The sequence below is a fragment of the Natrix helvetica genome, assembly GCF_964273705.1.
Source record: "Natrix helvetica genome assembly, chromosome: 4".
NCBI classification, from domain to species: domain Eukaryota; kingdom Metazoa; phylum Chordata; class Lepidosauria; order Squamata; family Natricidae; genus Natrix; species Natrix helvetica.
In genome coordinates, this window is record NC_138550.1 from 154,558,894 (window position 1) to 154,573,154 (window position 14,261).

General features: G+C 40.2%; 1 protein-coding gene across 5 annotated transcripts in view; it reads right to left on the reverse strand.

Moving 5' to 3' along the window:
* The window catches only part of ENPP2 (ectonucleotide pyrophosphatase/phosphodiesterase 2), a 68,805-nt gene that overhangs the window by 19,518 nt on the left and 35,026 nt on the right, over positions 1–14,261 (reverse strand). For 3 of the 5 annotated variants that reach the window (XM_081950857.1, XM_081950856.1, XM_081950855.1), the window contains 7 exons: positions 10,691–10,799; positions 9,158–9,283; positions 8,517–8,548; positions 7,283–7,410; positions 5,298–5,385; positions 3,939–4,026; positions 1,046–1,218 (listed from right to left, as the gene is read on the reverse strand). In XM_081950857.1, the coding sequence (XP_081806983.1) occupies positions 1,046–1,218; positions 3,939–4,026; positions 5,298–5,385; positions 7,283–7,410; positions 8,517–8,548; positions 9,158–9,283; positions 10,691–10,799 (744 nt within the window). Of the gene's footprint in view, positions 1–1,045; positions 1,219–3,938; positions 4,027–5,297; positions 5,386–7,282; positions 7,411–8,516; positions 8,549–9,157; positions 9,284–10,690; positions 10,800–13,094; positions 13,248–14,261 lie in introns of all 5 variants that reach the window. The other 2 variants (XM_081950854.1, XM_081950853.1) reach the window with 1 other exon arrangement.

Sequence of the window (14,261 nt, forward strand, 5' to 3'; positions counted from 1 at the left end):
GGACCGCAGGCCACCAGTTTAACACCCCTGCTGTATGCCAAAGGTGCATGGAATGTTGTTACCTTTCCACAGATAGTGGTACCTATTTATGTACTCGCATTTGCATGCTTTAGAACTGCTAGGTAGGCAGGAGCTGAGGCAAAAAATGAGAGTTCGCCACGTTGCATGGCACTCGGGTCTCAAACCCAGGCTGTCAGCCTTCCAGCCGACAAGCTCAGCATCTTTAACCGGTGAACCATCATGCCCCAGTCAGATAAGTACATCATATAATATAGCTTATGCCAGAATTGGCAGGTGGAAATCCACTGCATGCTGACATCATATGATGGATACTGACCACCAGTTACCTCACTTACCTCAGGAATACAAACATCTACTTATTTTCACTGTAGCTTTACACAGTCAGATTCTGTTCATTCATTTAGCACATGCGCCCCAGAGATCAACATCTACATGTCCTTCAAAAGGGACAATCAAAACCAAAAAAAAAAGACCACCAGCAATCAACACCCAGATAAGCAGAGATTAACAGCAGGATTAATACTAAACCAACAATCAAGAAGTACACAATATTCCAATCAAGGAACTACTAACATAGACAAACAAGCTATCTGTAAACAACCTAATCAAAGAATCACCAAGAACATTCCCACCAACATTGACAGGGCACTCCCCACTCCTTTTTAGCACTGATGATATTACCTAGTTTGGTAATGAAATGTCTGCAGGAAAAAAAACCAAAGACCCCACAGAGACAATCTTCATTTCTGACCACATAATCAGCGATAATGTGCTCTTAAGAAACATTCATTTTCTTAGGCCAGCTTTGAATTTGGTACTGTTTTCAAATGATGCTTCATTCCTACTATCAGCAAGGAAAGATGGATATTTTTCTCCAATTCTGGTGGTTGAAGGCCACACATCATAAAGTTGCTAAGGGTGAGAAACACGGCTCTGGATAGATATAATTCTTTTTTGTTTCTTAGCTGGTTTAGAAACAATCCCCTTCTGAGCTTCCTGCTTCCAGCGAATATCATGAGTTTACCTTATCGTCACAACTGCATCCCAGATAGTAGTCAGACGAAGGTGTTGTAGCTACTGGATGGAGGGGCCTTGCTACTTCCTCCGGCATGATGGGTCTGTAGGTACTGTTCCGGAGGAGGTGGTTTAAGCTTCCATGTGTTCCATTATTGGGAGCCGGTTTCAAACCAAGGAGATCTGGAACAGAATTAAAAATAGCATCTGTCACATATATTGTATTTATAAGTGGAGAAATTCTATGCATATGTAAACACCAATACAAGAATATGAGGTGAGGATAGGGGATGGTTGCCTAACATATCTAAACTCCTTGCAGAGAGATCAAATTTTATATATATGAGTTTGTTCAATAGGTCAATCCAATAGGTCAATCAAGATCAAGTGAGGTACTAATACCACTCTATAAAGCCCTAGTAAGACCACACCTAGAGTACTGCATCCAGTTTTGGTCACCACACTATAAAAAAATTGTTGAGACTCTAGAAAAAGTGCAGAGAAGAGCAACCAGGATGATTAGGGGACTGGAGACTAAAACATATGAAGAACAGTTACAGGAACAGGGCATGGCTAGTCTAGGGAAGAGAAGGACCAGGGGAGACATGATAGCAGTCATCCAATACTTGAGGGGCTGCCACAGAGAGGAGAGGAATCAAGCTATTTTCCAAAGCACCTGAAGGCTGGACAAGAAATAATGGATGGAAACTGATCGAGGAGAGATTCAACCTAGAAATAAGGAGGAACTTTCTGACAGTGAGAACAATCAACCAGTGGAACAGAAGTTGCCTTCGGAGGTTGTGGGGGCTTCATCACTTGAGACTTTCAAGAAGAGATTGGACTGCCATTTGTCAGAAATGGTGTAGGATCTCCTGCTTGAGCGGGGGGTTGGACTAGATGACCTATAAGGTCCCTTCTAACTCTGTTAATCTGTCTTTCTGGTACACAGTAGTCAAAGCTCTTTGAAGCAGTAGGATGGTAAAAGTTTCCTAGACCAGAAAACACACACACTCTCTCTCTCATTCTTTCCCCCCCCCTCTCTCCTCCCCCCCCCTCTTATTAATTAATTGCCCATCGTACTATTTGGGGCGACTTTAGGTGGCTAATGGCTACCCTGTTTCCCTGAAAATAAGACCTCCCCAGTTGAATTTTTGAGCACATGTGCTAAAATAAGCCCTTTCCCAAAAATAAGCCCTCCCCAAAAATATTACAATACAGGAGCAGCCATGAGGTGACTATGCTCGCCGCCTCCTGCACCTCAAAAATAATAAGACCTCCCCGAAAATAAGGCCAAGGTGCTTATTGGGGGTGGTGGTGTTCAAAAGAAAATAAGACTGTGTCTTATTTTCAGGAAAACACGGTAATGATAAGTTTGAAGAGAGATTTAGATTACTACCATTCCCAAGAGTTTTAATATACTCTGCGACATCCAATTATGAAACCATTGGTAAGAACTGAATTTACAGTTGAAATAAAGCTCATTATGCCCAATTTGGTATGTTTTGCTAACACTTCAAATTACTGGACTGAGAGCAGAAGCCCCATTTCTTCCATGGAGAAATTAATGTCTGCAAATTAATTTTCTGCATTTAATTTGTTATTTTCAATTCCCCTCAAAGGCCCTGGGCAACTTCAGGTAGTCCTGAATTGCAGGCTAATTCTGTTGGCTGCCAACTGCCAGCAGTTCGATTCTCACTGGCTCAAGGTTGACTCGGCTTCCCATCCTTTCAAAGTTGGTAAAATGAGGACCCAGATTGTTGGGGGTAAAATGATGACTCTGTAAACCGCTTGGGAAGAGTTATAAAAGCACTCTGAAGCAGTATATATCATATTTTTTGGAGTATAAGAGGCAACTTTTTCCCTCAAAAGAGGCTGAAAATCTGGGTGCAACTTATACACTGAATACAGCATTTTTTCCTCCTGAAACCCCGTCCCCTTCTCCAAAATGGCCATGCATAGCCTTTAGGAGGCTTTCAGATTGCTCCTGGGGGCTGGGGAGGGGAGAAATGAGTGAAAAACAAGCTGTTTTTTGTTTAATTTTGCCCCCCCCCAGCCCCCAGGAGCATTCTACAAGCCTCCTAAAGGCTATGCATGCCCTTTTTTTGAGAAAAATAGGCCTTTTTTGCTCATTCCTCCCCCCCAGACCACCCTACAAGCCTCCTAAAAGCTATTCCTGCCCCCCCTTTTTTGAAAAAAAACAAGCCCGTTTTTGTGAAAAATGGGCCATTTTTGGGAGGTCTGCAGAGTGCAAAAACTTTTTTTTTAATTTGCCTCTTCAAAATCATGGTGTGTCTTATACTCCAGTGCGTCTTATACTCCGAAAAATACGCTAAGTCTAAGACTAAGTGCTATTGCTTAGCAATTTTCTTATTTAGCAATTGTTTGAAGTTACAAAGTGATGAAAACATAACTTTATAACCAATCCTTGTATTTACAGTAATTGCAGGTCTGTAAAGCAAAGGAAAGCTGAAATAAGATAATCAGCACAGTCACAGTTTTACTTAGCGATTGCTTCACTTTACAACAGAGTTGCCGACCATAGTTATGGTCACTATACAAGGATCACATAGAAAATTTTTTTTAGGGTTCGGTCCTTCCATTAAAATACCTTGCTACATGATGATATTATGTACAGTATTATTGCAATGATCAATATATAGTTGTAATATAAATGTTATGGTCATGAATATAACAACAGATATGTGGCCTATGAATTCTCAAATAATTGTACCCAGTTCACACAGTTTGATGGAGATGAAAAGTATTATAAGTAAAATAAATAAAACATGAATAAAAAAGATACCTTGCTACAGAAGGAAGGTAAATGAATCATAAGATATTAGGCAATGAAAGTTGAGAAAAGAAATCAAATATACTATTTATTTTCTTTTCAAACTACTTACCGCACATAAGGTTGTACAGTTCAATATTTTCAAAGGGAGGTACTTTTGTTTTGTATTTAAATGAAGGGCCATAGCCTAGAAAGACTGTCTAAGAGAGAGAGAAAAACAGCAATATTAATGTTGCCATCTCCTATGTGAGCTTCTCTGTTGCTGAAATAAAAGTAAATCAAAAGTAAGGACCCTCCAGGGATTAGCCCCTTTTTTATGTTCAAAACATGCTTTCTGGCTCTCTCTCTTTTTACAAGATTTGCTGAATCAGCTCACTGTTCCCAATTTTGTGCCAAGAGTTCTTTTGAAATATAAGTTGTGATCTTGCTGCTGTTTCATTACCAAACTAGGTAGCGTCCTAGGTTCACTGGTTTGGTAATGAAGCATCGGCAAGTTTGGTAATGAAACATCTGCAAGAAACCATTCAAGCACAGAGAGTACCAATGACTGCACAGTTCACCCCTGAGCTACAAATAATTCTCTTCTTCTTCTTGTGGTCTTGCTTTTGGGTCTTGGTATTTTGCTTTTGTTTTCAGGTTTTTTTCCCCTGTTATATATTTTATATTTTTCCTGTTTTTATATTTTACTATCTGATAACCTGGCATTGCCCGGGTATTAATTTATCTATAATAATCCTGTATTAGACAGGAAAAGCCCTGATTTCGGCAACAATTAAATTAGTTACAAATGTTTTCCCTGAGCCCCCAGAAGCCATACATTTGTCCTCAAAAATAATCAAAGCTTCGTTGAAAATGTCCGGATCAAATGTAATTTCTAATATTGCATTTTCCCCCTTACCAGAGGGAGCCCCCTTGTGGAGTACCATGAAGCTGTTGCCTGCGCTGTACGGTAGAAGTCATTTTAAGGCACAACAGGCTGTATCTTATCAGAACACACACCCCAAGGGGCGTTACGGGTGTCTTACCCCAACAGTATTTGTTTCCAGAGAGTAAGCCATCAGGGGTGGGTTCCGGCAGCCACTACTGCTGGTATACTCGTAGTTGCGCAGCGCGCACACGTGCACACTTGATGTTTGCTGCATGTGCATGCGCAGTACTATAAAAATGCTTCTGTGCGTGCGCAGAAGCCAAAACCAAGATGGTGGCGCCTATGGCGGTGCCGGGAGAACCGGTTCAGGGGTGTGGCAGGCCTGGGTTGCTGCCAGTTCCAGCCACCCAGGCTGCCAAACCATTACTGGTTCGGCCGAAGCGGTTGGAACCCACCACTGATAAGATATTTTCTCACTACAACAATACTAAGAAGTATGAAGAAATGAGCCTTCTAATTAAAATATACATTTGTAAGTGACTGTAAGTTACATATACCAACAATACTACTTACTGACTACTCCAATTAGTTTATTGCCCCTACCTGCATGCTGTTGATCTTGTTGTCATAGCCATGATCTCCATGAAAATAGCACTTCCCTATTATTTTCTTAAACATATCTCCAGGCTTCCTAAGACATTAAGAAGATTCTTGAATATATCAGCAGTTAATTTCTATAAACGTTATGGTTCAACTTTCAGTGGACTGGAAAAAAAATGTAGCTGATCCACAAATCTCTAAAGAAACAAAGGAACTTTTGTTTTCTTTCTTTCCCAAATGGTGATTGGAGAGCAGCATTCTCAGCAAGCCACAATGACACAAAAATAACAACAACAACAACAACACACACACACACACACACACACTAATGCCATTGTACAAAGTGTGCCTCTATGCAGTTGCATCTCAGCAGCTGGGAAGTCCTGTGATTAATTATGTGATTAATGTCATTGCATCATGATGCAGGTCTCACATATTTCAACCCCTTTTGATGGCACATATGTGCTACCATCAACTTCCATCGTAAGATTAGTGTCTGTTAGAAGTCTATAGAGATTCTCCGTCGTCCAAGTCATGGTTGTCGCAAAGGTGCTTTTTTCAGGAGACAACTGGACTTTCTTGTTTTTTCTTTTGAAGAAGTTTCACTTCTCATCCAAGAAGCTGCTTCACCTCTGACAGGATAGTGGAGAATGGAAGGATTTATGTTCCTTGCAGACAGCTGGTCATCCTGTATCCTTTTAGAGGATCATTGAAACACTTGGAAGCTTATCTGTGTCCTCAGGGTTACCTGAGTAGTGCTCCTGGTTCATCTGGAAATCCCTTAGTACTCCCACATCAGGAGCTCTACTCAGTGACCCTGAGGACACAGAGAGCAACAGCAATAACACTTAGACTTATATACTGCTTCACAGTGCTTGACAGCCCTCTCTAAGCGGTTTACAGAGTCAGCCTATTGCCCCCAACAATCTGGGTTCTCATTTTTACCGACCTCGGAAGGATGGAAGGCTGAGCCAACCTTGAGCCTGGTGAGATTTGATCTGCCAAATTGCTGGCAGCCGGTGATCAGCAGAAGTCGCCTGCAGTACTGCACTCTAACCACTGGGCCACCATGGCTCAAGGACCTTCTAAAAAGGATGCAAATGACCAGCTGTCTGCAAGGAATATAAATCCTTCCATTCCCCACTATCCTGTCAGAGCATTAGTGTAAGAGGATAAGCATATCATAGGAGCACTATATATAAGGTGCATTAGAGTGAAAAAATCTCTCTCAGAAATTCTAAAAACAATGTTATTTTTTTTCTTACAAAATAAGAATTTTTAATACATCTTGACTTAAATCTAGTGAGCTTTTAATGGCTGGAAAATACTGTTTTACAGGCTAAATCTGGCCTCCAGGTTATGTATTATCTATTGTCTACTACTTAAAAAATGCATTTGTAAAATAAAGATGCTTTGAATAGTAGGAAGTCTGGTCACCTAAATTATGTTAGAAGGTTTTAATTGCTTAACTCAGAAGACATTATGAAATAAGGAACCCATGTTGCTCTTACTATGATTTTGAGCCAAAGACTTACCAAAATGTATTTTAAAAAAATTCCATACAGATTGGGTGCAGAAGTGTCATATCACAACTGATTTCTTAACAATGGCCCAAAATCACAGCGAACTAATCAGTTGAGGGAGTTTGCAGCAGAGGTGGTATTCAGCAGGTTCTGACCAGTTCTGGAGAACCGGAAGCAGAAATTTTGAGTAGTTCAGAGAACTGGTAAATACCACCTCTGACTGGCCCATCTACTGCCTCCCAAGTCCCAGCTTATCAGGAGGAAATGGGGATTTTGCAGTAACCTTCCCCTGGAGTGGGGTGGGAATGGATATTTTACAGTATCCTTCCCCTGCTATGCCTACCAAGCCACGCCCACGGAACCGGTAGTAAAACATTTTGTATCCCACCACTGGTTTTCAGATGTCATATCTGGTTAAATGGGAGATCTACGGCAAGTCAAAAGGACAAGAAAACTCGTATTTACTTAGCTACATGCCATCTTCTTTCCACCAACAAATGAATATCTTCGATTCTTCGGTTATTTGCATAATGCAAACGCTTAGGAAGATGTTGCTTCAGGTAAGGTTTGAAATGCTGGTCTGGCTTCCTGCACTGAAACGAAGAAAGCACATTCAGTGAAGGGCTGTGCAAGACATTGGCCAACCTACCTGCTACCTGGGGGGAAAATCACTGTTTAGTGAGGATAAGCACAGCCCCTATTTTGTAGACATTGTAAGACCAGCTGTAAGACTGTCACCTGGGGAAAACCTATCTATGTGGTCCTGAAGAGCTGACATTGATTTGACAGTCCATAATCAGCCAACCAAGAGGGCAATTATTTTTCCCCGAAAGAAAATGAGAAACTGGAATTGTTATGGAGGGGTCAAACCAAAAGGGTTCTGAAAGTGCATAGGCATGCAAGCATGCACACATGCGTACGTAAATTGGGGGGGGGGATTAAAAGCAATGCAGTTCTATTGCATGCATTACATACATTTGTTTACATTTGATTTATAATTTCCAATTGACCCCATGTGTGCTTGGCAGGGATATACAAAGGGCTGGTTGTATCCCTGGGGCCCATAAAAAGCCCAGGTCTGATCAAGACCAAATGGTTCATTGATCTATCTTGTATCCTAGCATCAGATTCTCTTCTGTCTGAAAGCAGCTCCAAAACAGCTTTTACCCATCATTTAAATTAGTTTCCCTCTCTCCAGTGAAAATGTTGGGAACTAAACTGTTAATGTTTGTGGATATTCTGCAGTTTGCACTTCTGCAAACCATGGTTAGAACCGCCACAACCATTATACAACTTTCTCCGTGAAATCTACACTTATGAGAATTCCTCTGATAACACTCTGAATCTTCAGTTAAAGCCACACCCGAATTAATAAACCCAACTTCTTTCTTTCTTTAACAACCACGTAATCCCTTGCAGGACGGAGTCTGGGCAACTGAGTGGAGCAAGTAGAGTGTTTAATGGCTAGATGCCCTTCCTGTTGCCAGTATGGAGTTTTATTCAGAAGAAATATTCTCATTGTTCCCAGAGAGAGAAATATCTGCCTCTACCTAGGATCGAACTCACAGCCTCCTGATTGTGAGGTGAGAGCTCCACCTCTAGGCCACTGCACCGCTTCTAATTAATAAACCCAACTATTCAGAACAATTTTTTAAAAAATGTGCTTTAAGAAAGAGATGAGCATTAAAGAGATACTTACTGTGAGATTGGCCACAATGGCTTTGGGGTCAACTGTTACATGGATGAGGAGATTTCAAACAGAAAGAGAAAGAAAAGTCAAAAATATGCCAATAGCTGAGTTTTCAACACATGAATGTTCATATGTAATTAGCTGCATTAAATTAAACTACAAGTTTGATTATAGATACTTTTTTCCTCACAGAAGACTCACTGTAGGGCTCAAGGAAGAACATGAGAGTAAAAAAATGAAGTTCAGATCTCAAGATGAACCACTGCTAGCAAGCTTGGCCCACTATAGAACCTCACAAATTTTTTTGCCAGCATTTGAAGAAATGTACTAGCTAATTTCTCTTTGCTCGTGGTTCTCAGGATTTAATTCATTGTGAAGTAAAATCTTTTAAAACTCAAGATTTCCCCCCTCCCCAAATATCTGGCTCTCTTTAACAACCAGTCTTATCAAGTAAGTAAATTTACCCGATTTATCAATCAGCTAAAAGAGAAATTGTCTTTCTAAACAGTAATTGTGTATCTCTGAAGTTGGAAACATCTTTATAAATATTTTCCCTGCTGCCATACCTGTTGGAAGTCAAAATCAGAGACAGCACAGAAGAAAATGGACACATTTCAAGCTACAGGGTGAATATAGAAAGGTAAACTTACATTTAACATTACTATAAGCTTTGGCACGGATACGCCCTAGAGTTCCAGGTATCAATGTTATGTCATCCACATTAGACAGATAGTTGCTCAAATATTCAGTTCTTTCACAAATAACATCTTCCATTCCTACAGAATAAGCAGTACCAAGGCATTATTAAAAGAAGTATGTGTAGACATTTGCTATTCAAAGGTTTAAAAGATATATTGTCCATGGTTTTGGTCTACAACCAATGCAACCAAAAGTATTTTGTGAGTTCTACCAAGATACTTCCTTTCTTGTTAGAAGACTGTGATCCTTTAGATTTTACAAATTTATAATAACAATTTTTTTAATGGTGAGAAATCAGAGGTGGAGAAAAAATCTTAAGAATGGAATCAGGGGGTGCATGTATGAGTCTAAGCTTGTTGTTTAACCCAGAAATAACTTCCATAAATTTAAATGATGTTGAATATGACTGCCATTTCAGAAATTAAAAAACATTAATGCACTGGATTAAGTTTTAAAGATTAGAGTATTCTCACAGATATAGTCTAAGTAGCAATAAGAAGAGGATTCTAACCAGGGATGGGCTTCAAAAACTTTAGCAAGGGGTTCTCTGCCCGGTTGCTGGGTGGGCGTGGTCACGGTGGGCGTGGCCTAGTCAGCCTCTTGCACCATGGTGGTGGGGGTGTTTTAGCCCTCTCCAGGCTCCGGAAGCTTTCATCAAGCCTCCAGGAGGGCGCAAACGGCCTCTCCAGGCTCCAGAGGCCCTCTGGAGGCTGGTAACAAACTTCCCGAACTTCTGGTAGGCCCGTTTTTCACCCTCCCTGAGCCTGTGCACGCACCCTGCAATTACCTGCATCCAAAACAGGCTGTGTGGGGACTCCTGGGAGGGGCGGAGTGGGGTGGGCGGGGCCAGTCAGCTGTGGGATTTACGGGGTTCTCCAAACTGCACAGAATCTTAGCTAGAGGTTCTCCCGAACCCCTCCGAACCCCCCAGCAGCCCACCCCTGATTCTAACCCCCGAAATTCTGAACAGCAGCCAAGAAGTCTTATCAAGTAAGCCATTGTGCCAGTCAAAAATGTGAATTAGAGAGTAAAATTATATCAAATCATCAAATCTGTTTATAATCACCTAAAACTCAAGTGTTTAAAAACCACAAAATTGCGTTGTGGATAAGCTGTTCACAAATGCATTCACAATCGATCTGTTCTAAAAACTTGGTACGTTATCTTAGGCTGAGCCCATATTGTGTGCTGGCACATAATGTCTACATCTAAATGCAATTTCAGTTCAAATACAGTTGATCTTAACAGCCCCAAAGGTGCTTTTTAAAGAGGCAACTGGACTTCCTTTGTTTTTCCTCAAAGACGTTTTGTTCTCATTCATCAAGGAAAAAGGAACTCCAGTTGCCTCTTTAAAAAGCCCATTTGGGACAACCATGACTTGGATGGCTGAGAATCTCCATAGACACTCAACAGATTAATAAATTGCCTTCCGGTAGAAATGAAGACTTTCCTACATCAAAACCAAGGAAAACTTTTTAAATTACCGTGATCACCCACGAAGATAATGTTGGCACACCGGTGTAAGTTCAGCTGCTTTAGTCCATCCATTAGTTGCCCAAGGATCTTGTCAATATCTCTTAGTGGACCTAACATCTATACATACACACATATTTACACAAAGTGGGAGAATTAACCTTCTTTTTTAAAACTGTATTACAAGTTTTACACTATCAGCCCCCTAAGTTTTCATCTGATGGTACGTTTTCATAAACATATATTATATTAATTGTACTATACTGTATTATATTATATTACATTACATCAATCTCTCTGAAGCATTACTTTAACACCAAATACCAATATAGTCCAGAATTATGGTTTTTGAATGGCTAATCAGATATTTTTGTAAAAAAAGAAAAGACTTGATAACAATAAATTCATCCACATTATTCCTTAGCAGCTGTTTTCAGAGATATTCTGACTCATCCCTAAGATCTAGAGATCTAGAGATGACTGATAGTTTTTAATCTTTCCCGTATTTATTCTCTTTCATTATATTCTTATTATGAGAATTATGAAAATATTAAGATATTTGTAGCATCTTATTATATTCAAAACAGCATGATCACTACTAATAATATCTGAAATAAAGAACAGTTTAAGATTTTTCCATAAAACCTACAATGTACCTGTGGACTCTAACTCATAGTATGAGAAATCATTCATCGGAGCGGTACCTGGTGCTCCCTGCAGGCACCGGTACGCCCATACCGGGGCGTATCACCTGCAAACCACCACTGATTTGCATCCATAGTCTTCTGATGTTGGTGTTAAAGAATATCACACTTAAGCTGTATCACCTTAAAAAATTAAAAATTGTGACGAGCTATGGTTCTTTAACCCTTTTTTAATCCCTAAAAGCATAAGCTCATCTCTAGAAGCCATATTCTAAAATAAAGAATCAAGCATAGAACCAAGAACATTTCAAAACAGAGTGACTTCAGTCACTTCAGTTCACAAAGTTCTTGGATAATATTTTTCCAACCTTAATTTCTAACAGTACATTTATTTTAACAAGCTAGAAGATGGGATTCCATGCATCCTGCAGGTTTCATGGACCTCATTATGTGAATGATTTTTATAAAGCAAAGTTGAGGAGTCCTCTAAGAATGAATGCAGCTTGACATGATTTATATATAAAGCATGACACAAAAAAAGCTTCTTTCCATTCTCTCTTCCCTTTCAGTGTGAGAACTCCAGTGTTCATCACAGGGCACATTCCTGAATCTCAATTGAGTGATTTGGGTGGCTCTCGTTTATTTATTTTAAGGGAAGATTTGTCTTTGATGATAACATAATGGTATTGCCAAGATAAAAAAGATAGCATATCCCATTTACATCCTATGTCCAAATTCATCACAAAAGTCTGAAGAGACATTTCATATGGTGAAAACACTCAAATATCAACTGGAATCCATTGCTACAGGTTCACATGGTCAACCTTTCATGCTCTTGATCTATGTTTAAGCCATATCCGTGTCCTATACAGATTCTATATATAGTGTGAAGGCACTTTATGGATACAGGACTTCCTTGCAATCATATTTTCATTCAAATAGACAGCAGCCTCAGATAAATTTCCTTTGAACTTACTGATATTCATTGCCTCAAAATATTCATAAAGCTTCAAGCATCCTCCAGCATTGCAAAAATTTGATACCATACAGTTATCGGTCATGAAATAAGAAAGGATCACAGACCAATTCTTATGAACAAAGTTTTATTTGATGTCTCCTGCTAAAGGAATCCAATGTTCACAACTTGTCATGTTGTGAACAGGAGTAACCTGGCAAAATTTAACAGAACAACAGAGTTGGAAGGGACCTTGGAGGTCTTCTAGTCCAACCCCCTGCTCAGGCAGGAAACCCTATACCATTTCAGACAAATGGTTGTCCAATCTTTTCTTAAAAACTTCCAGAGTTGGAGCCTTCTCAAATTTCTTCAACCCGTTGCAAGTTTTACAAATAGAACTTTCCAGAGGGCCAAATAATCAGGTCCAAGAAATTCATTTTGGCTGGAAAACAACAACAACTGTAAGGGTGACAATAAGCATGATTCTACAGGCTAATCCAATGTTCTCCACCTGTGGGTGGAACAGTTTACATGGATTTTTGCATCTGAGTCCTGTGATATTTAAAAACAATTGTTAAGAAGGGTTTAAAGCTTGCACCAAGAGACAGAGAATGCTAGCCAAAGAAGAGTGGGAAGGAGGAAAAGATAAACAAATGAACCCAACTGCTTGATGGCAAATCTGTGGTTGTTGCCTTTCAAGATGGCTGCAGTGAAAGTTCAGTTTGGAAGAAGTTCATCCCAAAGTTGGGAGGATCCCAAAAAATCAAGTTGTTTAAGAGTCTCAGTGGTTGATATGTACCAGTTTTGAAAACTTACTTTGTTCCGACGGGATTCCGCAGACAAGTGTTCCACTCTAGGCACTTTTCGTCTTCTCTTGGAAGGAGCAATACGCCTTTTCAGAATCCTCTTAGGACTGATTTTTCTTTTAGGTCTTTTAGATGGAGTAAGAGGAGACCCAAAACTACTCTCCTGTACTGACGGAGAGAGATGCTTGGACTCAGAAAAAGCTCGTCTCAACATCAGATCGTTAAAAGCTATCCGTCTCTAAGACACGGTACACCAAAATTCTTGGTTCAAACCATCTAATACCAGTCAAGTCAAGATCAAGGTTGAAAAGAAGAATTTAATTATTTGTGATAATATCCTGTTTCCCCCAAAATAAGACCCCCCCTGGATAATAAGCCCAATCAGGCTTTTGAGCGCATGCGCTAAAATAAGCCCCCCCCCCCAAAAAAACCCTCCCTGAAAATATTGCAACACAGCAGCCACGAGGTGACCACGCTCGCCTCCTCCTGCACCTCGAAAATAATAAGACCTTCCGAAAATGAGGCCAAGCACTTATTTCAGGGGTCAAAAGAAACTAAGACCCTGTCTTATTTTGGGGAAAACATGGTAGTCCTGGGGTCTGCAGGAAACAACATTCTGAAGAGAATGTCTGGTTGGTTTGTTTTGGGGTGGCGACACTCTTTTCATGTTTATCAAGAGAAAAAAAGCATCAGTAGCAGGAGCCATTGCTATTACTGGATGCTCAACAGACTTATGTTTTAAACTGTTCTAACAATTCAATGCTTCACTATTTAAATAACAGTAAGCTAACAATTCTCTCTGGCTGGAGAGAATAAATCAAAATTGTTCATATAATGTTTTTATACTGCCGAATCTTCAGTCACTATCAACTCCATGCAGCTGGAGGCATGCCCAGTTTTTAAAAGACTTCCAGAAAGCATGGCATTATTAACTGGATAATGCGGAAGGCATAAGTATTGACCTATAATTCATTTTGATCTTTAATGGGAGGGGAGAGGAAACCCTGAGCAAATACATCCTGCATTTGCTCCCTGTATTATAGGATAGCCTTAGATTAGGATATAGGACAGTGATGGCGAACCTATGGCACGCTTGCCACAGGTGGCACGCAGAGCCATTTGTCAGGGCACGCGAGGCGCTGCCCTGTCAGCTGGCCAGCGCACATGCGCGCACTGG